Source organism: Accipiter gentilis, chromosome Z (genome assembly GCF_929443795.1).
Source record: "Accipiter gentilis chromosome Z, bAccGen1.1, whole genome shotgun sequence".
Taxonomy (NCBI): domain Eukaryota; kingdom Metazoa; phylum Chordata; class Aves; order Accipitriformes; family Accipitridae; genus Astur; species Astur gentilis.
In genome coordinates, this window is record NC_064919.1 from 77,495,598 (window position 1) to 77,518,544 (window position 22,947).

The following is a 22,947-nucleotide window of genomic DNA, read 5'->3' on the forward strand; positions in this document are numbered from 1 at the left end:
AAAAGAGAGGTGCAACCCACCACTGAAAAGGGCTTGCTTCTGTGCCAGTCATGTAGATGCCTTTGACCCAACATTCCCATGGTTTTCTGAGGCTTTCTTTTTATGAGATGTTCCTCAAATGTGACCTGTTCTTTTCTTCTTTGTGTGAAAATGAGGCATTTCTGCTTTTCTTATCATTCCCAGTCTGTGTCCCTAACCACCTGGCAGCAGCAGTCTTGGCTTCTTTGTATACACAAGGTTTAATTGTTTTGTGAACATCTCTTGTAGCTACGTGACAAGAAGTAATGTTGTCTCAGATGACTGCTGTGTTGGTTGTGTTGTTGTGGATTTGGATGTGTTAAGGCAACCAGTCTATTGGGTGATTGAAAAAATGGTCAGTCCCCACTGCTTGCACTGATTAAGTGTCCTGAAGGCCTTCCCTGGCAGGTAACCTTTGCTGTCAATTGCAGGGGCTCCAGGACCAAAAGGGAGTCAAGGAGTTCCTGGGTCACCTGGACCTCCTGGACAGCCAGGCCCTCGTGGATCAATGGGGCCGATGGGCCCATCTCCAGACATATCACATATTAAGCAGGGCAGACGGGGCCCCGTGGTCAGTATTCTCAACTCCCATCACACGTTGCACAATTAGCCTTAGCTCCACAACTTCTCAAATCCTTGTGAACACTTTCTTTTCTCTTGCAGGGCCCACCAGGAGCCCCAGGGAGAGATGGTAGCAAGGTGAGGAGAGGTAGTGTTTTCCATAACATAGGCACATGCACATGTGAAGTGCAGGCTTGCTAGAGAGACCCTCTACACACTTATAGTCATACTCTTTTACCATCTCATTTCCTTTTCTAAGCTGAGAATGTCGTGTTGTCCCATCCCTTCATGACTTCCTTCTGTTATTTCGTACTTGCCATTCCTTAAGTCTTGCAAATAGCCCTGCCAGGCTATCTGTCAAGCAGCCTTCTTTCCTTTCTCTGCAGCTCTTTGGCTTTTCCATGATGAAACATTGTTGCTTTAGACCATTTCATTAGACTGCTCTTCTGTGAATTTCTCCTGTTAACTGGTTTGCTTGTTACTGTCTAGGAGAAATATCAGAAATGCCCAACTCTGCTCCCGCTAGAATCAGTGGCAGTTGGTTTGTGTTCCTCCTTCACTTTCTTTTCTTTTCCGAGCAAGCATAAGCTGATTATTCTTGATCTGGGGACAATAAGTAAGGGAGTCTGCAGAGGCAAACTCTATTTTTTTTTCATTTCCTTTAGTCACAGCAAACTAACTGAGGTGGTATTGATTACAGGGGGAGCGAGGAGCACCAGGACCAAAGGGGATACCTGTAAGTATTGCTCACAGGAGGAATTTCCTCAACAGAGTGATGTTGACTAACAGGTCAACCAAAAGGAAAAAAAAAAACCCTCTCCTCTGTCAACAGCACAGTCAAAGATACTTTACGTGCACAGAAAATGTTATTGGAAGGAAAGTAATTACCTGGTTTTGTCCAAGTGTTTTTGCCTACACACCTCTTCCCTTGCTGGGTGTGACACTGAAGGCAGTTAAGTGCACCTCCGCCCTACAAAAGCAGTGGGACATCCTCAGAAAGCAGCAGCATGAGATCCCATGCAGTATGCTAGTTAGTACAGTTCAGCTGCTGCTACTAATGGGAGTTTGATCCCTGGAACCTTTTAAAATCCTGCCCCTTGTCTCTGGGATTTGGAAAGCTATAGGCTTTGAGCAAGTCATCAGCAGAAGGATTAGTAATTACAATCTGTTTTCGGGTGAAATTGTTTAAGAATTTACTTCTTATGGTGTTTTCTCATTGGTGAAATGGATTTTTAAGAGTGTGTCCAGCGGAGTGTCCTCAGTATTAAACAGTGTACTTCACTGTGTGAAGTCAGCTAAAAAGAAATTATAATTTTCTAAAATCAGATAAAACCAGATGGATACTCTCTGCCTTGTAATTACCAATATATTTAGTAAGTGATGGACAGCAGCGAGGTTACTATCTTGAAAAGATACCTTCCAAATACCAGCATTCTTGAGAAAATTTCTTAAATAAATAATAATTATTGATTGATTAGTCATTCTAAGAATCTAATTTCTATCAGTTTAATAAGAAGGAACACAGGGAACCAAGCTTTATCTCCTCTATTCCTATCAGATGTCAAGATATTCTTAGGAGGCAGATACAGCAAAGGAATTGTTAAGTAACAAAAGGGCTGAGCATCTTGTAAATGTAAGCTCTATCTGCAAAAGCATTTGGCTTCTTTTGAAAATTGTTTCCTGAGCAAGTTGATTCAAAAACAGACCGTTAAACTTTCGGCAATTGATATGAAGCAGTACTTTACCGAGTTACCCCTGCAAGAGTAATTATATCAACCTGTTTGAAAACTGTAAGAGCGAAGTGGATTATTATTAATGACCATGCCTTGTGACTGCAGGGCCCACCAGGTTCATTTGATTTCCTGTTGCTGATGATGGCAGACATCAGAAATGACATCGCTGAGCTGCAAGAGAGAGTGTTTGGACACAGGACTCATTCATCAACAGAGGAGTTTCCATTACCTCAGGAATTTACAAACTATCATGACACAGTAGATTTTGGATCTGGAGAAGACTACAAACCACGGGCAGCACCCAGAGACTCCAGGATACAGAAGGCAGCCCGTCCTTAGCTATGCCTACTGAAAAATAGAGCCCCTTTAGTTCTTCAATATAAAAATGCACTGACAATGTAAAATATATATATATTTCCCAGTTTTCTCTCCGCTTTTCCCCAACCATGCTGCCTGTACTGTAGCTTTCCTGGTTCATGGTAGCCTCCTTGCAGTAACTGTGTACTGTCAAGCCTGCACTGTGTGTTGTACCTAGACTATCAAGAAAAACCTTCTTAGTATATAATATGGTTAAGGCATGCTCTAGCTAATGGCACAGACCACAGTGTTTCATCTGCCTACCTTGCCTTCTATGTCCAAATGACCCAGTACCCAAATTTTGCCAGGGGTAGAGGGGTAGCTGAACATCATCCCTGAATGATGTCATTAATGAAAACCTTGATCCACAGTTACTTTAGACATGTAAATATATTATACCACTGAACTCAAGTCTCCGGGTACTGTCCCCAGGCTTAGGAGAGAGTGAAAAGGGGATCCCTGTTTCACAGCAGAGGCCAGCTGTAAGTGAAATGTCTTCTTCTATTATGCCACATCATGGCAGGAAAAGGCAAAAAAATACAGTGAAGCTGTGATACAAGGGTGCTGCTTCTCGATCTGGAAATTATTTGGCTTTGTGTTGCTACAGTCTCATTCAAAGAGAGTTCGAAAAGATGTTTGTCCTAAACTAACACTACTTTTCCCTTACCATTCTCACACTGCCCAGTGTGAAGGCCAGTTCCCTTCCTCAACAGATTCACGCTGGACACATTACACAAAGTTGAGCAAGACAACAGGGAATATATAAAGCAGCAAAACCAAGCAAAAAATTAATCAAGTAGGCTTATTGGCAAGCACAAAATCAATCCCAGCCTTGCAGAAAGAGTCGGATTCTGATCTCTTGTAGGTGCATGTCTTCCTTGGTGAAATGCTGAAGTCCAAGTGAAATCAAGACCAGAGAGAGGCCACATGTTTGCAAAGAGCTTCCATCTGGTTTGCTCCTCTGCTGCATGAGGGCGACCTACATGGCAGTCACAGAACTGGAACACAGAGTTGCAGTGTATTTGGCTGGGTATATGAGGAGTACGAGTAGGTGCAAAAGTGCACATGACAAAACATTTCAGCTGGTATGAGGATGGCTTAAGGTGAGGTACTGCACATGGGATCTATATGATGAAAGGGAGTGCCCTTTTTTTACACTGGAAAATTGGATGCACAAGTTAGACCATACCTCATGGATGATGTATGTTACCATTTCTTTTGGATTACCACAGCTGCTGAGGACTTTGCCATGCTTAGAAGATAAAGGACTATATTAAGCACAAAACTTTAATTTTGTATCTGTGTAGCTGCTACTTCTACAGTATGTTTAGTGCAGAGAAAAACTTCTTATTTTGCCACGTCTTTCAGGGTTTGCATATTCCAATAGAATAAATACAGGTAAAAAATATAAGCAGGCCCTTTTCAGATAACCCATAAAGGTTTGGATTCCCTTCCATATTCTCTGGGCCAAAAGATAGTTGGTGTAATCCGTACACCACCAGTACAGGTCACATTGCATAAACAGCTGGTTGTCTAGACCTTTCATATAATTTGTATATTATCTTAAGAGGATGCATTAATTCCTGTGATTGTTTCCCAACTCCTCGCTATCACTATGCCACAAGCAAGGGCATTAGCTTTAAGAACATTAAGGTTCTGTACTCCTCTTCATGTTATATGTGCATCAATATTTACAAAGCAATGACTAAGTCACTGGGGTAGCTCAGAAAAAATGATAGCGCTCTCACCATGTGGTCTTTGGGCTTCTCCTCGGAGAGGAGCTCTGGCAGCAGCTGCAGATCCAAGTAGTCTTGTGAACCAGGTAATAAGGAAATGAGTGAGACTTGGGGAAGGAATTTGTGGCCAAAGGAGGTATGGTCTTATACGCAGCAGACTGAAAGAAACCTCTAAGACAGCACAAACTGAGGCACTTATGTCTGATTTTCTTAATTTCAAGCAGGCAACTAGGTATAACATTGTTCATAAATATGCAATTTGTTAAGTGTCAAATGTTATATTTGTAACTCTTGCAAATTATATAACTCTTGCATATATTTACCACCACACCCCATCACCTGCTGGATCAGGTTGATTCCCGCAATAGAATTAATAGCTGCAGGTTTTTTGACCATCGGATACTGAATAATGAGTTAGATGAGTTACTCCCTACATACCAGCTAAATTCTGTTGTCCCCTACCCACAAGAAGATGTCTTCTAAAAAAGGCACTTACTTTAGTTCTAAGCTCTGCTTTTCCAAATACAGACAAAAACCAAATAAGAAGTTCCTACAGTTTGACTGTCAAATTCAGGGGTAGGTGACAATCACCCTGCTGTGCATAAGTATCCAGGGAAGGGAAATTCTGAGACTGGACCTGAAAAGTAGGTAAAATACATGGTTCAGTGTAAGTATAGAAAGCTGTCCTACAGACCCATAAACATAAAATATGGCATATGTTTAAATGCCCTTCTGAATGGAAACTTCAGTAACTTCCCTTTCTGGAGTCTGCATCACTGGTTTTCACAGCCTAGAGCTGGGTTTCCAACAGACGTGCTTACTCCATAAAAAAAAAAGCAAAGGAAAGTGGGTTTGTCCTTGTGCTTCACCCTTCTTTTTCCAGGCTCCCTGCCCTAAAGCTGTTGGCCAAGTCCCAGCAGCAAGGAGGGGACAGTATGGTAAAGATAAGTCCACCCGACATGACACAGGAATCCTCCACCAGGGAGAGCCCCTCTGAGCACAGCCTTCTGTCTGCACCTGGCTAAGATCTTTGCATAGACCTTTCTCATTTTATTTCTGATTATTTGTATGATAGCTTTCATAACACATTGTATCAGAAACATTGAATTAAGATTTCTGGATAAACACATAAAGACATTCAGATAGAAAAGTGAACTTTTTTTCCAGTATACCCAAAATTTTATAAAGCTAGAGCAGAGGAATCATTTCCAATCTTAAGCTTCATTACCAAGTAGCCAGGGAAGTCATTACCTTGTAAATTATTTCTCTGTGGCTCCAAAAATAACAAACTCCCCCAAGAATAAAAAATAATAATGTAGAAACATCTACACTTATGCTTAGTTTCATTACTAGGCTCATGCACATGACAACTTTGTTTCATATAAATACTATGTATAATTTTATTAGAAAGAAATATAATTTTGATGTTAAGACATCAAGTTATAAGCAGAAGGATAATAAATTTGTTATTTTATTAATATTAGAAATATATTTAATGGAAGCATTTGCAAGAGTGTGTAGTGATGGGAAAATGCTGATTGTTAATGGAAATTGGTAATTGGAAAATGTTTTCTTTCAACACTGTGCCAAGTACATACAGGATTAGTCTTTCTTGCAAAGCTGGAACACTGACACAGAAGAATTCTTATATAGTCACGCTAAAAAAAGGAGAGGGAAATTGATCGTAAATGGAATTTAAGATAATGCCTGGAATTATTGTTGGCGTCACAGCTTGAGTAACCTTTTTCCTGGAAGTATTTCAGAGTGAATACGCTAAGCCCCAGAGAAGCAACAAAAGATGGGGCGTGGGGGGTGTGGGGGTCTCCCAGAATATGTTAATTTCACATTAAAATCTGTATGTTTGTTCCTATTACACATTCCAATAACTATACTGTTCACTTTATTTATATATGAAATCCTAAAAACTGTGTAAAATGATGGGGATTTTATGATGTATTCATAATAACAAAGATATTTTTTCTTACACTGTTGGTAGCTGCTTTTGTTACACATTCCTTCTCTGAAATACAGAAACGTTGGCTGGAAGAAACAAGTAGCAGGAAACCTCCTTACCCTGCCTTGTAGCATTTTTGTTGGAGCTGCACTATACGCGCTGCCCGGACCACCACGGGGGCACAAGCTCTTGCAGAATACGGCGGGTTTCTGTTCGTGTGGAAGTAAGGCCCGCACCCACCTCCTCTTTTAGGATGGCGGCTCCTGCGCCCCGTGAGGGCTACATGAGGCTGGATCCAGCAGCCTTACCCCATGGTGCCGGCGTACGCAGCTTCTGCACAGCCTGGGGATGCGATACTGGGGGTCCAAGACTCCTCTGGCATCCCGCTACCGGTACAGAGGGAAAAGTGTGTGTGTGTGTGGGGGGGGGGGGGGGGGGATAAGACAAAGGCTCTGGCCCTTCGCGCCTGGCGGAGCCCCTCCGCGCAGCCCCCAGGGGCATCCCGTCCCGGCGGTGTCCCCCACCCCGCCACAGCCGCCGTGACGGGCAGCAGCAGGGAGGCCGGCTGCTCTCCTCCCTCACCTCAGAGCCCGCCCTGCCTGCCCGCCCGCCGCCAGAGCCTCGCCCCGGGGACGCCCCGATGCCGCGGAGGCAGCAGCGGGGCTATTACACCGCCGGGCTGGCCGCGGCGGGACGGGGCCGCACAGCCGCGCCAGATGGCGGCCGGCCCAGACGGGACAAGGAACTACAACTCCCGGCATGCCCCGCGGCTCGCCCTCGCCCAGGATGCCCCTCGAGGCGACCCCCGCTCCCTTGCGCCTGCGCGCTGTGACGCCACCGAGGTGCGTCGAACACCCCCAACCCGGGAGGCCGGGGCCCCGCTCCCGGGCCGGCCCCGGCTTCCCTGCCCCGTTCAGACCTCTCGGTACGCGTCTCCGGGCTCCGCTTCCCGCCGAGCCCGCCGGCGGCCCTCTGACCCTGCCGCTCTATGCAGCAGCAGCCGGTCGTGCCGGCGGGTAGGGGGCGAACTACAACTCCCGGCGTGCTGCGCGGCTCGGGGCGGCGCGGGGCGCGGGGGCTGCCGGGACGCGCCTCCCGTCGTGCCCGGGCGGCGGCGGCTGAGGCGGCGGGATGCGGCTGTCGGTGGCGGCCGCTATCTCGCACGGGCGAGTGCACCGGCGGTTTGGGCTGGGCCCGCGCTCGCGCCTCGACCTGCTGCGCAACCTCGTGACGGCGCTGGTGCGGCATGAGCGCATCGAGGCGCCCTGGGCGCGGGCCGATGAGATGAGGGGCTACGCCGAACGGGTGAGCGGCCGGGCCTCACCGGCACCTGGACGGGGACGGGGACGGGGGAAGCGGCGGGCGGCCGAGGGACCCTAACGGCTCTGCCTCCTTCCTCCCCGCAGCTCATCGAGTACGCCAAGCTGGGGGACACCAACGAGCGCGCCATGCGCATGGCGAATTTCTGGCTGACGGTAAGTACACCACCACCACCACCACCACCACCACCCCCCCGCCCCAAATCCCACCTTGAGTGTCCCCCCGTCGTCGTCGTCCCCCACTCCCCTCCCCCACCCGTGGTGCTGTTGCTGAGCGTGCCGCCCCGCAGGAGAAGGACCTCATCCACAAGCTGTTCAAGGTGCTGGCACCCCGGTTCCAGCCCCACCCCGGCAGCTACACCCGCCTGCTGCAGATCCCCAACCGGGATGGCCTTGATCGCGCAAAGATGGCGGTCATCGAGCTCAAGGGCAACCCTTTCCCACCGCTCATCCGCCCGCGCCGCGACACTGAGAAGACACTGATCAACCAGCTTCTGAAGGGCTACCGGCAGGACATGCAGCAGTCGGCAGCCCCCCAGACCCCTGAGGGCACCCCTGTCTAGGCATACCCCCCCCTCTGCCCTGAGGGGGGGCCCGTGCCTGCGCAGGGACGGGGCTTGGCCTGAGCTGCCCACGCACCAGCCAGCTTGTCGCCATCCCGGAGCACAGGAGCGGAAGATGTCCTGGGAGGTCTGAAGGTTGATTAGTAACCATGAGTTGCCATGACAGGGGCGCAAGCTCAAGGTTTACTTGTTTCATCCTGTAGTTTGAATAAAGACTCGGCAAGAGAAGGAAATCAAGCTGGGAACCCTAATGGTTGATACTCTCTGTGTAAATAAACTCTGTTCAGAAAGTGAATTTGATTCTATTTGGATTATATTCCTGTGCACATGAGTTAGTAGCTTATTGCAGCAAAGGCTGGCTTTGTTATAGCTTCTGGTCCAACAGCCTTACTCTCTGGGGCAGCATCTCCACTTCACTGTGACAGAGCTACAGTGTTTCTAGAAGCCAGTGTGCAGCCTTTCACAGTAGGAAATTCAGTGAAAAATCAAGCTGGTTTTGCTGTTTAAAAAGCACTGAATGCAAATGGGATGGTAGCACAGAGATAAGTCTTAAAAGAGGCAGTACCAAAGGGACTTGTGTTACAATAAGGAGGCAGTGGGGGCAGGAATAATAGTCATCTCTACTGAGAGCTTGGTAGACATCTCAGGCGTAAGGTTGCAAGAAATAGATGTATTATCCTATTAGAACAAAAAGGGGTAGTAGCAGAACTTTTTCAGAGTGATACAACTACTGCGAGATGAGAAACTTAAGTTGCTAGCTTTGTCTTTTATTTCAAGTACCGCTAGTACTTGGAAGTCCTAACTGTAGCTGGGGGCGGGGGGGGGGGGGGGGGGAGCAGGAAACAACCAAACCACCAGACATGTTGGAGTCCTTCCTCCCTCCTAAGTTTCACAAACTTAAGACAAATGAATGGTCTTACATAACAAGTTAGCTGTATGGAAAGACAAAAAAAAAAATAAAAAAAATCCCCAAACCCACCAAGTGATGTTAAAGAACTTAAAATGTGGTAATTCTCTTTTCAGGACGTGTACCTCACACACTACCACTTCTGTTTTAATGAATTCCAGTGCAAAATTAAAGATGTATGGTACTGTTTAAGGAAGAAGAAACAGTCAAACTACCAAGAAGTCAGTGTTCAGACAGCCCTTAACTTTTATGTTTCTAATAACCTTGAAACTGGCCTCGTTGCAGTTGACCTAGCATCTTGTTCAAACAGATATTTTCCCCCTCAATAGAAGAAAAGAACCAAACTGCCATTGCTGCAGAGCTTCCACATTATTAAAAGTCCATGTTGAGGCTTTAATGAAAACTCAAGGTATTATTCTTATCTAAGATATTTTTTGCTTAAATTGGTCTTTCATCCTAGTAAACTGAACCCTAGCACATTACCAGTAATTAATGACCCAGAATGCTGACTGCAGCAGCCCTCTGGAGATCTTCCCTGTGCTTCAGCAGCAGAAGTGCTGTCCAGGCTTTTCACTATAGCATTTCAAAGCATACGTTGAAGGCAAAGGTGAGTGTTGTTTCATATGCATAATCTCAGGATTCAGATTGGTAATGTGAATGCTGTTTGATAAGCATAAATCTATGTTAACTACCAGTTTGTTTCAGATAGTTCAGCAGATTAACATTTCAGTGGGATTGATGAGAAACTGAGATGTAGGTCTTTAACCACTGAATCATTTTCCCTTGATCTGCCCACCCACTTTCTTGGAGGACTGTCAAACTATTTTTGTAGAAAACTCAAGGATATGAATGATAAAAATATGCCAAGGGAGGAAGATGGCTGTGGCCATGTAGCACTAGCTGAAAATATGGTGTTATGCTCATGTTACTGTTATCCAAAATACCTGTTTTGATCAAAGGACCCAGAAGCAAGAGCAGGTCGATACACATGTAGACAAATAAATGGGAAAACACTGACTTAGAAAGACAGTTGGATAAAAACATTTAATGAAGGAAGCAAGTCAGGCTTTATTCTGCTTGTCCTTTAATAACCTGAGTGAAAAAAGTGTAGAAAGCTAGAAACTTCTAAGCTAAGTTGGGAAAAATTCTCGATAAAGATTTTTTATATACAAATCCTTAGTGCGCATACCTATTTATTGCAATATCTGTATAAGATTAGGACAGCTGACAAAGCATTCATAACCTCACAAGCACAGGGTGTAATCTCTCTAAATGCAATTCTCCTGCTATAAGTCCTTGAACATTTCTTAAGGTTGTGTAGACTTCTACACCAAGAGGGGCAGTTGTCCTGCAGGTCTGTCTTGTATTCAGGTGGGTGAGGCTTTCAGCTGCCTGTAGAGGAAAACAAAGGGGAAGTTTACTGTTAATACACTAAATCCGTTCTTACTATTCCCTTGTATCCTGGCTACCAGTCAGGTCTTCTCTATCAGCCTTATAACCGTGTAATACATGCAAATACACAGGTCCATATGATCAATTTTTATGTTCTGCCCCCTTCCCTCAGCCCCTTCCACCTCTGGAAATCAGATGCCTACCTGACTGCAGCTGTGAGACTCTGATACCAGTCATGAATATCTTGTTGTTCGCTGGACATCAACAACAGTGTCTTGTGTGGAAAGGAAAGCTGAAAGGCAAACAGAATCTGGTGCCACTCTATGGCATTCCTTGCCAAGGCAGCAACTCTGCTAAAAGGAAAGCCATCACCACTGAACTCAACTTAGGCCTGCATGCCAATTTCCACCATTTTCTTTGCCAGATAGAAAAATTTAGCATTGGTACTAGGAGAAGCTAGAGGCTGGACAGTACAGATCAAGTGCCAGTCTTGTCCATTCCTTCCAGCCACAGATGACAGCTCACTTTGACTTCATAGGGTGTTTGCAAGTGGGCAAAATGGTTCTCGGCAGCTCTTCATGCAGTTTTCTCCCATATTGCAAGCTGCCCGTAGGGGTCCTTCCACTACCACCATCTACAGATCACCGCTCTCCCAAAGCATCTTCCCTGTCATAGCTGACAAGGAATGGGCTAACACAGCTCCCAGGTGCTGCAGCTTATTGGTCTTGGTCTTTCAAGACCCAACTTGAAACCCCTACCTAAGGCATCAGTCCCAGCCAAAGACCCTGCAGCCCTCAGGGAGTTAGATGCACAAGCAATGTCTGTTGTGATAATACCCACATCTTTTCATATTGTCTGTTTTTCAAGGTTTTCTATAAGCTCAGTCCACAGTCAACGTAATAATATGTATTCATTGTCACATGAGGGTGGGGCTGTCCCGTCCCCCCCAAACATGTGGGTCTGATGAGGGCATGTCACAGGCTTATCAGACCCTCCTCACCTGAGCTAAGTGAGGCAACCAGCAGCCTGTACCCCAGACTGCTCAGGAGGGCCTACACCATGAAGGGAAAAGGACCTGCATCCCTCAAGAAGAGAAGGGCTGCCCTAACTCAGACCAGTTCATTGCCTTTACCGTTGTCACCACCCTCATCATCTCAGTCTTGCTGCTGCTGAGACAGCTAAAGACCTGCTTCGCAGGTCTGACCCCAGGGATGTTTCTCACAGGCAGAACCTGGAAGACTTACGCTGAGGAGCCCTCCCTGGCTCTGCGTGTGGCCAAACACTTTATCCACTACGCACTGGTGAAGCGGGTAGACAGCCTGGCATGCCAATTTGTTTGAATTCAGCGGGTGCAGTGGGTGGCAGGGCTTTGTTGCAATAAAGATATCAGAAAAAAGGAAGAACATCCTGCGCTTCAGTTCTTCTCCCTTTGAAGGCACCACCAAAAGCCAGCCTTCTCGGATATACCAGCGCCCTAGGCATGCAAGGGAAATAAAGACAGTTGTCAGATCATCACTAGCAAAACAAAAAGAAAAAAAAAAGGATGTAATGAGACAAACAGGAATACAGTGAGCTGACCTTGTAAGTTACCATGTTCTACATCAATTCCAGCCACTACAAGGCACTGAGTATCAACTGGGGCCAGCTCACCAGCACTCATAGCACCCATGCAGAAGCAGTAATTAGCCCAAAACCTTTAGTATATAAGGAGCAGACTGAATATGTTACAAATCTGTGTTAATTAAGAGGATATAATGATATGCAAGTCCGTTTAAAGAAACCAGAACAAAAACATGGTTTGAAAACGGTATGTTTACCTTTAAATTAACATAAGCCTTCAGAAAACACACCATGAACTATCCTGAATTGCATTGCCCAGTTGTTTGTCATTAGTGATGAAACAGAAGTTAGTTTAAGCTTCGAACAGTTATTATTTTTCCCTTGTTTTGTTTGCTTGTGCATGCCAATTAAAGAAAAAGTTTCACAGGTCATCTAAATATATACAGACCTCCAATAGTTAACAGATTACAGAATGCAGATTTCTGTTCTAACAAGACGACAGCAAAGGGGATACAAACCAATATATTAAAAGGCAGGTCTGAATAGGCAGCCTTGCCAACCTTCTCCTACAGAATAGGGTCCAGTGTCCTCTACACATGAAATGAATTGCAATTAAAAAAATAGGCAGAGAAATCAGCAGGGGAAAAAAAAAAAAAAAATCAGAACAGTTTGATAAACCTACCTGTAAGCAACAATAAAAAAACCCAGCATCTACACAAAATGGAATAATTAAAGCAGTGCCTCCAACTAGAAGGATTATTGTACAAGATAGCCATCAACTCATGGCAATTATGAAGACACTTGCCAGTAAGATTACTTACAAAAATTGAAAGCCATAATAAAGTATTGCCATCTGGCCTGGTCTGGGAAACACCTGCCAGAATTTCAGCCACGTTTTTGTGCCTTAGCTTCTGGCTGAGCTAGTAAGTACCTTTTAGAAAACAAGACAATTTCGTTTTAATTATGGGTTGTGTCTTTCTTAGTATGCTACAGTCACAAAACAGAGGCAAGTGAATTCCTGCTTAGCTTACTCCACAGGAACCATTCTTATCTGAATAAGAAACTGAGAAAGAAAAGGGCAAGGTGCAGGAATCAGTCATAGTTTAAAAAACAAATGGAAGGAAGGTGTCAGAAGCATGGGGCTGGACTGGGAACTGTTTCCCTCAGGCTAAGCTATGATCAGACTCCCTGGCACACAGTCTAAGCTGGACTTTGCTGGAAGTCTTGGGATATAGATCCATGTTCAGGATTTCTAAAGGCACGTGATTTAGGAAATTCTTGGGAAAGAAGGGCAAGGAAATATCCCTAGGGAAGCTAGGGATGGCAGAACAGTGGGCTATGTTAAGGAGGCAATTCTGGCTAGGGTAGTATTTGCCCTCTACATGGAAGGCAGCAAGGAAAGCAGGGTCTCTTTTCATTGGGAGAAGTACATCTCAGATACACTGCCAAATGTGAGATACCCACTACAAAGCTATCCCTTTTCTCTGAATCTATAGCATTCTGTTTTCTCACCTCTTCCCACCTAGTAACAGGATGCAATATTAACAGTTCTGCAAAAACTAGCTTGTCTCTAGAAAGCTGGCCCAAAACTAGCAAGCCCCAGCTGCCTCTTATCTTCTGCTTCTCACATCCAATAGTACCTATTTTACTTCAGCTAATGGAAAACACAGCCACCACAATTCTCTGTCCCAGATAATTGAAAGGTGTCTGTAGACCCTCAACACTTGTCCTACTATGTGTTTCAGAATATTTGGAGACCAAAAAAAAGTGGACCCTATGCTCTTTCAAATGACAGTCATCTCTGATCTAGCTATACTGTTTTGGGTGGGGGTTTTTTGGCATGGGGTTATCTTATTAGTTCTGTCATTCAGAGTAACTGATTTACGTTTTTACTTGTGCACTACCCCAATGTGTCCAGACACTCCCACGCATGCTCATGCTCAGTATAAACAGAGCATACCTGTGTTAGCTCCCTTTGAGCTAGCATCACCAAAAGGATTCTAATAATGGGAAAGAGAATTGTAAATTAATCTGCCCATTGACTAAGCATCTTTGAGAATAACTCCTGATAAATAATCTCTTTTTCTACCTGTGCTGGTTTTGGCTGGGATAGAGTTAATTTTCTTCATAGTAGCTTGGATGGAGTCATGTTCTGGAACTGTGCTGAAAACAGCATTGACAACACAGGAACGTTTTCGTAATTGCTGAGCAGTGCTTACACAGCATCAAAGTCTTTTCTGCTCCTCACACCACCCCACCAGCGAGCAGGCTGGGGATGCATGAGAAGCTGGGGTGACACACAGCTGGGACACCTGACCCTGACTGACCAGAGGGGTATTCCAGACCATAGGATGTCAGGCTCAGCAACAAAAGCTGGGAGAAGAAGGGGAGGACATTCAGAGTGATGGCATTTGTCTTCCTAAGTAACTGTTACACATAATGGAGCCCTGCTTTCCTGGAGATGGCTGAACACCTCCCTGCCCATGGGAAGTAGTGAATGATTTCCTTGTTTCGCTTTGCTTGCGTGTGCAGCTTTTGTTTTAACTGTTAAAAACAGTTTAACAGATAAAACTAGTTTATCTCAACCCTTGAGCTTTCTCACTTTTAGTCTTCAGATTCTCTCCCCCATCCCACTGGGGGATGTTTTTTTCACCCCAAAATCCACATGTATGAATTACAGCCACATTCACAAGTACCTGGAGGTGTGTCTTAGAGACCTTTACACACAATGACTTTAACATGCCTCTCCAGCTGCAGCACTGTTTCTAGATGACTTCTGCAATAGCAGTGTTTAGTGAGGGCACAAGTGAAGCCCCAAGTGGCCAATTCAAAATTGCCCAAACTGGAGACATTTCTTACAATATTCCATACATAGCTTGTAGTATACTCTGGGCATGGAGAGCACCCAGTCACACAAGATGTCATAAAGATCCAATTAGATGATCTTACATGCCAGTGGCTGTGACTTTATATATCTCAGCTATTGACACAAATACTGTGATTCCTGGCACAGCTTAACCCTGCAGATAAAAGAAGATTCCTCATCTATAGGGTGTAAGCAGAAGTCCATGAAGCTTGTAGCTTAAGGTAAAGAGTACAATCCTTGGGTCCTTGACACTCAGAAATCTAAGGTTCCTGCAATGGAGTAGGGACAACACCATTACTTAAGCTCTTCTAAAATTACTTAATGTCTGTCTTTCACTCTCACCCAGGACTTACACTCCTGACCTCCTTGGGTTCCTGTGACTAACTTTCTAACTACATGTCATCACCTCCTCCTATCTGAGCATAAAGCAATTAAGCTGCTCTTTATCCTTCTTAAAACATTCTTAATTAAAAAAAAAAAAAGGTGCCTGAAATACTTACTAGTTACATTCCTTCAACACCTATCTATGGAATCTGGGCCAGCAGGGGGAAAATGGTTAATAGGAGTACAGTTAGAGATAAAGGCAAGCATACCTCCAGTTACCTTAGCTTGGCAGAAGAAAACCAGAACTGTCAATAAGACCCACCTGGAGTCAGCACCTGGGTCTTCTGGCCTTTAAGCAGTTTCTGAACCCGAAGTAGCTGCAGTGAGTTTTCTCTCTTACGAACTGTGTCTTGGACCCACCGAGATACCTCAGAAATGGATTTCACAGCCTCTGAAATTATAGCAGCATATTCTGAGGTTATCACAATTGAGTATGTATTACATCTTACCTATTTTGCTGTGAAAAGATAAGATGCAATTAAGAAGCAAATGTTTTAAACCAAGTATCAACAACAGATTTATTCACTAATTTCAGCAGGAGATTGGACTAGATGACCTCCAGAGGCCTCTCTCCAACCAACACTTCTGTGGTTCTAGAAAATATTTATTTGTCAATGAAACATTAGACAGAAGAATAATTTCCTGGTTTTGGAAGGAAACACAGGAAAAATGCCCCACAAGTGGTGTTAACTGCAATAAATATGGCATGCAGGACATGAATTATCCTAGCAAATGGTTTGCGTTGGAAAGAACCTTTAAAGATCATCTAGTCCAATCACCCCTGCCATGGACAGAAACATTTTTCACTAGATCAGGTTGCTCAAAGTCCTGTCCAACCTGACTTTGAGCACTTCCAGTGATGGGCATCAACAACTTCCCTGAGCAACCTTTTCCAGTGTCTCACCACCCTCACTGTAAAAAATAGAGCTGCCATTTCTCCAACCTAACCCCTAGGCCACTTTCCTCGTCAGTTACTCTACAATTCTATTCCCAATGCGTTCTCGGGCACATCTTGATCAAGATGGATAAGGGGAATAGTAATCCACTAAAACCCCAGAGAGAAGAAGATTTTTACTTCTCGTGGAAGTAGACAGAAGACAGGAATCCAAATATTATTAGCAAGGAGGCTAACACTGATTAAAGTGCCAGCATCTACAGATGGAATCATACTTTCAAGTTTCTTGTACTCAGCACTGTCCGGGCTGGTGTTCTCCAGCAGGTCTCTGAGGAAATGCTTGTACCTAAGATAGAGAGAACAGGTTTATTCCACAAAAAAAGATACTGGGAACAGCAGCATCTCCTATTAGTGACAGAATGATGAACAACACTCCACCAGGTGATGGAGTACACACCTCTAAGTCTAACCAAGCAGCTTTTGGTCACAATTCTTTGATCACATTCATTTTATCTTCAAATTTGTCAACTAAATTAACCCAAGTATTTTATACACTTACAAGTCTTTGGCATTTCCTGGGGATCTAATAAAAGCAACATCACAAATTAAGTTCAGGACACTCTCTTAGCATTCACATAAAAATGCCTTCAGTAACAGAAAAATTTCTCTTTGAACTATTTTTCTTTTTTTATATCTGAATGGTAGCATTCATACCATGTTTCCTGCCCACACAAGAAAATAAAGGCATTTCTATAAGAACTAGGAGGCGCCTTTTTCTTTTTTCCTCTCCAGTCTTTACCGGAAAGAATCAGACGTCTACAAATGCTTTCTCCCAATAAAGTCAAACTATTTTCAGTCTGAAACGACAGAAGAAATATCACATTGAATACATTCACAGACTGGCAGAAGTCACATATGTAACAGAATTTTGAAGAAACTTGAACATGAAAGAGCTGATTAATGAAAAAATTAGACCTGTTAAAAAGCTGCCATTTTTCCAAACAGTTGGACAGCAACATACATACTGCTATTCTACAAATTTAAAGGAGCAATCCAAAGAATTACAGTAAAAAGAAAGCTTACATTTATATCTGCCGAGATATAAAAAGGTTACATAAAGCTACCTCAAAGACTGTGGTATGCTCACTCTGAGTTATTTTCAAAGAAACGAGGCTCTCAATCTCTCAAATTTGGTTTAGTGAGGATAAGGCCATGGTTGAAGAGCAGCTACTTGATCTATAGCAGCAGTAGCTGGGTTCCCAACAAACTACCCGTGCTCTGTATTACCCACATGCCTTCCCCAAGAAAGGGCAGTCCTCGCCTCCTGCAGTCAATCTGCCTCTTCAGAGGGGAGATGATGCCTCAAGGGGGGAATGCAGCAATCCAGACTGGATTTGTCCAGGCTCACACAACTGCAATAGGCACCAAATCTGAGTAAAGCATATGGCCCTGCTGATCAGAGAGGGGAGAAAATCTCCCCCACATTCATTAATCTCATCTCTCTCCAAAAGCAACCATCTACAAGAGAGGACAGTCACAATGCTCCAGGTCAGCAACCTGCACAAAAGCAGAGCGAGACCATGTCTGGCAGAGAGCACCACTTTTGCAGCACTTCCAACAGCTTGCTTTTCTTCAAGGCCTACCTTCAGTAGCTGACCGAGATGATAGAAAGCCTCCACTTCAATTCTACCTGAGATCTAGAGGAAGGGCTTAGGAGCCAGGGCTAAACGTAGCTACCTCTCTGCATCAACTCTCATCCATGTACACTGATTCCACTTTACAGGCACATCTTCAGGTCTGTTTCATTGCTGTCTATGTGCTTGGACACATTAAGCAACTTTACCTTCCATAGCAACCAAGAGACTGTTATGTTCCTTTTTCCCTTTTGTACTAACACCTTGAAGACTCAGAACTGCTTACTTACTGGCGCAGCCTCTGCAGGGGCAAAGGAAGCAGATCCTCTAGCTTTTGCCCTTGAAACTGAGGTCGAGTTTCCTGGAGTTTCTTAAACCGTCGGAATGACTTATTTTTTCTCAGTTGCTCCTGTGTGCAGCAGAAAAGGCATATAGTTTTGAGGCTATAGAAAGAAATATGTGGTCTAGTATGTACCAGAGCTTGGAACTCTTAAACTTAGAGTTTAGGACTCCAGTCCTAAACGCAACCATCAATAACTTCTTTTGTGGCCATAGGCGAGTAATTCCCTTTCTCCTGACCATCATTTCCCAGCAGATAATGGAAGCAGCATCTTCTCTTCATACAGTCACACCAGTATAAAGCTAGTATACTCAGCAAATGGAAATAAAGTAAAAAAGGAAGATTGACTCAGATAGGAAAACAGGGAGTCCACCTGTGGCTTTTTGCCATTCATTTCAAGGCAAAGCAATGCAGCCCTGCATTCCCATCACCTCAAGGCAAGTATCCAAAATGGCTTTTCCTTCTGGGAAATCAATTGCATGAATACATTCATGCAAACAGAAGGGAAACATCCTACTACATCCTGCAGCTGGGAACAAGCACAGACACAAAAAACAAAAGTAAGTCAGGTAGTTGAAATTCCAGATACAGCTCTCAGGACTCTGAAACAAAAATATACCCTTCTGAAATTTCTTGGAAGACAGGTTGTATTTGGAGAAGTTAAGTGAAAAGGAATAGTTTTTCTTCTACCATAGAAAAAAAATTGGGAAGGAAAAGGAAATCCCACTGTTAGGATACAGTTAGTGGTAGTGGGAAAGACTAGGAGACCTGATAATTCTCCAGCAGGAGATCACTGTCCCCTAGTGTTCCCACTGAAAACTCTCCAGGCTTGCCAGCCAAGGAGGATTGGGAGTAAATACAGAACCCTGTTTGGGAACGCAGTGCTCAGCCCATGCACATACATACACAAACACCTGAAACAAGCTTCAAAGATTTGAAGCTCTAAAATAGAGAAGTCTTCATCATTCTATTATGGAAGTAAGACTGAGAAAATAGCAGCAGCCCAGAAAAAGGAAGAAAACTGATCACTCCAGAAACAGAAGAAAAAGGGAAGGATGTAGCTGTTTCACAGAATGGAGAAAGAGAGGAAAGAAAGAACATGAAGAATAACAGAGGTTATTTACCTTCAAGGTTTTATTTGCCTGCTCCAAATTCTCAGCATAGTGGCCATAAAGCTCTAGATTCTGACAGAAATTTTCCAATCCTGGTCCCAAATTTCCTCTCTCCAGGTGAAGAGACAGAACACTGTGCACAAGGAACAGAGAAAGCTCATGAGGGGTACATTACTGACGGCATTTTCACAGCTCCCTCTGGTTCACTCCTATGCTGACCTTCCTTTGTCAGCCTCCACCTCACATCTAGTTTCTCTGCCAAATACGTGCTTAGTGGTCACAGAGTAAGCTACAGAAAACACACCTTAAAAATACCACAGAGCAGACTTACTGGGTTTAAACCACTATCCAGAGAGCAACTGGGCATCTGGATATGTGGATACAGATCAGCAGTTTCCTGGGTACACCTGCAAGTCCCACTAAGGCTAGCAGTGCATGCCTATTTTACAAGGTGTTAGCTTTATTTTCTGAAATCTTACTTTCTCACCAATACAGGGTCTTCCCCATATAATTAGAAGAATCACATCTCTGTGTTCACTTACTGGCTGGCTGAATATATGGATTCTAGGGGTCCAAATATGGTGTCCAACACAGCAGGTTTCAGCGTCCCTTTGGCCTTTAAAATTGTCACAAAGAACTAAGTAGGAAAAAAAGAGACAATTTCAAACAGGTAAAATTCACAGGTCACTCAAAATTGTTTGTGGCACACAGAAACAAGAATTTGCAGCCTGCACACTCTTAGCTCGAAAGGATATAAAATATTGTGAATGCCTACCTAAGATATCTATCATCAGATGTAAGCCTTCTTGGTAACTTTGACCATAACTGTAAACATGTGGAACAGCACTATAGCACTGCTGGAGTCTATTTCAGTATTCCTAGGTGCATCTGTTTTTCACCACCTTGTTCATAATCTATCTTTGTCTTGTCTATGCCCCTACATTTCACACATCTCAGGCACCTTAAGGCAAGTCCGCTATATAACCAAAACTTAAAGATTTATGCCTGTATACGGACCAAAGCCAAGGGACCAAAACCATGAGCTATCTGATATTACAGAGAATGTAAACGGAAAAAAAAAAAAACCAAAAAAACCTTTCAGTCCCAGCAGTTGTCCCGTGCAGTAGGGATGTATTAAAGTCTTGCTCTCAACCCTTCCCCATGACAGCACAAATAAGTACGTGCTGCCTGAAGGTACCCACATATTAGAAGGGGCCAAAATACTCACTGTGACCACCAAATCCAGCTGCTCAAGGTATTTGTGTTCAGTTTCCAGCAGCTCCTTGGCTGTCCGGCTCCGCTTTCTCTCCCAGCGAGCCCTCTGCTCTTCCACAGTGTTTGCTCCAGCCATAAACAGCAGGGATGAGGCACTCATGGCAGCCTCAGGGCTGATATACAGAAAGGTAACTGATCCTGAAGAGCCAAGAGTTGGACACACAACAAAAGAATAACCTATGCCACAGGGAAGGATTCTGAGCTACAAACTCTATGCTTTACTATGAAAGAAGGGAAGTCAGTTGCCAGCAACCGTTATTAAGTTTCCTTCTGCATTCCTCCCCACAGGTACAGGAGCCCTGTATCAACCGGAGTAACAGCATTAGGAAGACCAGACAGTGAAAGCAAAAGTAGTACCTTACAATATGTCTGTAAGCAAATCTCAAGTGTACAATCCCACTCACAAACCACAGCTTCCTGTGCTTTGCCCCGTTCTTGGTGCACAAGTCTCAATAAACCCAAGGAAGTTAGTGGGTGGAAGACGTACTGTGGGTAGGAGTAGAAAACAGCCATATGTCTTGCAGGGGGAAGAGACATCTAGAAAGAGAGCAGTCTTGCTTGTTTTCCCATGGAGATTCCCAAGAAGAAAGTGGTCATTTTCATTTTCTAACAATAGTTCATGGTTTCAGAAATGAGAGAGACTGAGCAACTGCTGTGAATCACACTATGACCTTATCAACCAGCTTAGGTGCTGTCCTCTTCTGCAAGAGCATCAAGTTGCTTTATGGAGAAAAACACTCCCTGTTTTATCACCTTCTCTCAGAGAAAGGGGCATATGTTAGCAGAGCACCAGTTAAATATTGCTCTCCCTTTTGGTCAAAAGGCAGCGCATGCTGTTGCACACTTGCCACAGCATGAAGTCTGCATTTTCTCTGGAAGCTGAGCTACCTCCACAAAAGTTCTGGCTCCCACATGGACAAGCTATACTAATACAGAAAGGCGTGTCATCATAGAGAGGGGAATTTGTCAAATACAGTCTTCCAGAGACATTTCAGCTATCTAAATCAACGTCTGGAACAAAAGTTTCACATCAAATGAGTACCAAGACTCGTTTAATGAGTTAGCAAAAACCCAAATAGCTGAGGGACACGTGCAGTATGTTATAGCAGCAGGAGCTTCTCCAGAGGTTTATTCTCATATTCGCTCACGACACAACCACAAGCCTAACTGAGGCCATGTCTTGGTCAAACAGGGCAGACCCGGCACCCCTGTGGATGGAGAAGCAGCACTGCAGGGAATATTGTGCAAGAGCTTAGCGTTAGTGTGCAGTTGCAAAGTACTCACCAATAAGACTAAAACGCTACCATTCGCAGAGAGCCTTTAGCCAGGGTAGGTTGCAGTCATGATTTTCATTTTGCAGCCCAATTTCTTTTAACAAATAATAAATTTTTTTTTAAAAAAAAGAGACAGACAAAAGAAGTTACGCCTGGTTTGACCATCTCCTACTCACATAAAGCAGTACAAACACTCCCAGTATACTAAAATATGTTACATTCTGTCTCAGGTCCGTAGGGTGAGGGCTGCCTGGAGCCCATGGGTAGATTAGAAAATATTTCGCCTACAGACAACAAAAGCTCGCTTCTCTCTTCTCGGACTCAGAATAGAAACCATAGGATGCCTTCTGTCCAGTCAGCCACCTTATGATGCCCCACTAGCAACGTTCCCTGCTCCATCTCTAGTTTCCAATTCCAAATATCCTCCCTTTGTTATCACAGCAGAGCGGCTCTTGATGCCTCAGGACCCCTAACCACCCGGTGGGTCAGCTCCAAGGGTCACCCAGCTCCACGTTCCCACGACCGTGACTGCTGTGGAGCAGGCCACAGGAAGGCTCGGCCCCGGAGGTGGTTGTGGTGGTGGTCGGGGGGGAGGCTTTTACCTCCTTCCCCCCTCCCGCTGCCTGCTTTAAACGGGCTCACCACCGCAGACAAGGAGGCCTTCTCCTCAAGGGGAGACTCGGCGTGCACCCACCTACCCGACCGACCGACCCCGGGGCCGCCTCCTCGCCCCCGGCCCCGCGTTGGGCCGCACCACCCCCGCCGCCCGTTACCTGCCGTTCCCCGCCGCCGCCCCGCGTTCAAACCGGCGGCTCCGCCCCGGCGGGCGGTCCCGGGGCGGAGCGGGAGCGGGAGCGGCAGAGGGGCCGGGCAAGGCAGGGCAGGGGCAGGCGGTCGGTCGGTCTTCGGCGGCGGTTTCGCGGGGAACCGTCCGGCATGGTGTCGCGGGGGGAGCGTCGCCCGCCCTGCGGGGCGGCCGGGAACCTGGCGGAGCTGGCGGAGCTGGACGAGGAGGCGCTGCTGGGGGGGCTGCGGGAGCGGTTCCTGAGGCAGCAGGTCTACGTGAG

The 22,947-nt window shown here is 45.1% G+C and overlaps 3 protein-coding genes across 4 annotated transcripts in view; 2 read left to right on the plus strand and 1 right to left on the minus strand.

Annotated features, from left to right (window-relative positions):
* Positions 1-6,389, plus strand: part of CCBE1 (collagen and calcium binding EGF domains 1) — a 100,311-nt gene extending 93,922 nt beyond the window's left edge. The window contains exons 8-11 of one of the 2 annotated variants that reach the window (XM_049795851.1): positions 450-589; positions 682-717; positions 1,280-1,315; positions 2,418-6,389. In XM_049795851.1, coding sequence (XP_049651808.1) covers positions 450-589; positions 682-717; positions 1,280-1,315; positions 2,418-2,651 — 446 coding nt within the window. In that variant the 3' untranslated portion in view covers positions 2,652-6,389. Of the gene's footprint in view, positions 1-449; positions 590-681; positions 718-1,279; positions 2,212-2,417 lie in introns of those variants that run through there. The other variant, XM_049795850.1, reaches the window with a different exon arrangement.
* Positions 6,390-7,447: 1,058 nt separating this feature from the next.
* MRPL17 (mitochondrial ribosomal protein L17) lies at positions 7,448-8,536 on the plus strand. The gene is made up of 3 exons (XM_049795136.1): positions 7,448-7,664; positions 7,766-7,834; positions 7,969-8,536. Exons 1-3 carry the CDS (start codon positions 7,491-7,493, stop codon positions 8,239-8,241), a joined length of 516 nt encoding a protein of 171 aa, XP_049651093.1. The 5' UTR covers positions 7,448-7,490; the 3' UTR covers positions 8,242-8,536.
* Positions 8,537-10,185: 1,649 nt separating this feature from the next.
* Positions 10,186-22,671, minus strand: ARHGEF39 (Rho guanine nucleotide exchange factor 39). The gene is made up of 11 exons (XM_049795295.1): positions 22,654-22,671; positions 21,891-21,974; positions 20,560-20,719; positions 19,874-19,968; positions 19,344-19,464; positions 18,170-18,288; positions 16,521-16,591; positions 15,613-15,741; positions 11,785-12,014; positions 10,744-10,832; positions 10,186-10,540 (listed from the first exon to the last, which is right to left on the minus strand). Exons 3-11 carry the CDS (start codon positions 20,704-20,706, stop codon positions 10,516-10,518), a joined length of 1,026 nt encoding a protein of 341 aa, XP_049651252.1. The 5' UTR covers positions 20,707-20,719; positions 21,891-21,974; positions 22,654-22,671; the 3' UTR covers positions 10,186-10,515.
* Between the last annotated feature and the right edge of the window lie 276 nt (positions 22,672-22,947).

Bases quoted from the DNA above. Each gene is read 5' to 3' on its own strand.
- MRPL17 (XM_049795136.1), top strand. From the start codon at position 7,491: ATGCGGCTGTCGGTGGCGGCCGCTATCTCGCACGGGCGAGTGCACCGG. The intron at 7,665-7,765 runs GTGAGCGGCCGG...TCCTCCCCGCAG, and splicing joins TGAGGGGCTACGCCGAACGG to CTCATCGAGTACGCCAAGCT. The intron at 7,835-7,968 runs GTAAGTACACCA...GCCGCCCCGCAG, and splicing joins TGGCGAATTTCTGGCTGACG to GAGAAGGACCTCATCCACAA.
- ARHGEF39 (XM_049795295.1), bottom strand. From the start codon at position 20,706: ATGAGTGCCTCATCCCTGCTGTTTATGGCTGGAGCAAACACTGTGGAA. The intron at 12,015-15,612 runs GTGGGTCTTATT...TTGCATGCCTAG, and splicing joins GACCCAGGTGCTGACTCCAG to GGCGCTGGTATATCCGAGAA. The intron at 10,541-10,743 runs GTAGGCATCTGA...TTTCCTCTACAG, and splicing joins AGTCTCACAGCTGCAGTCAG to GCAGCTGAAAGCCTCACCCA.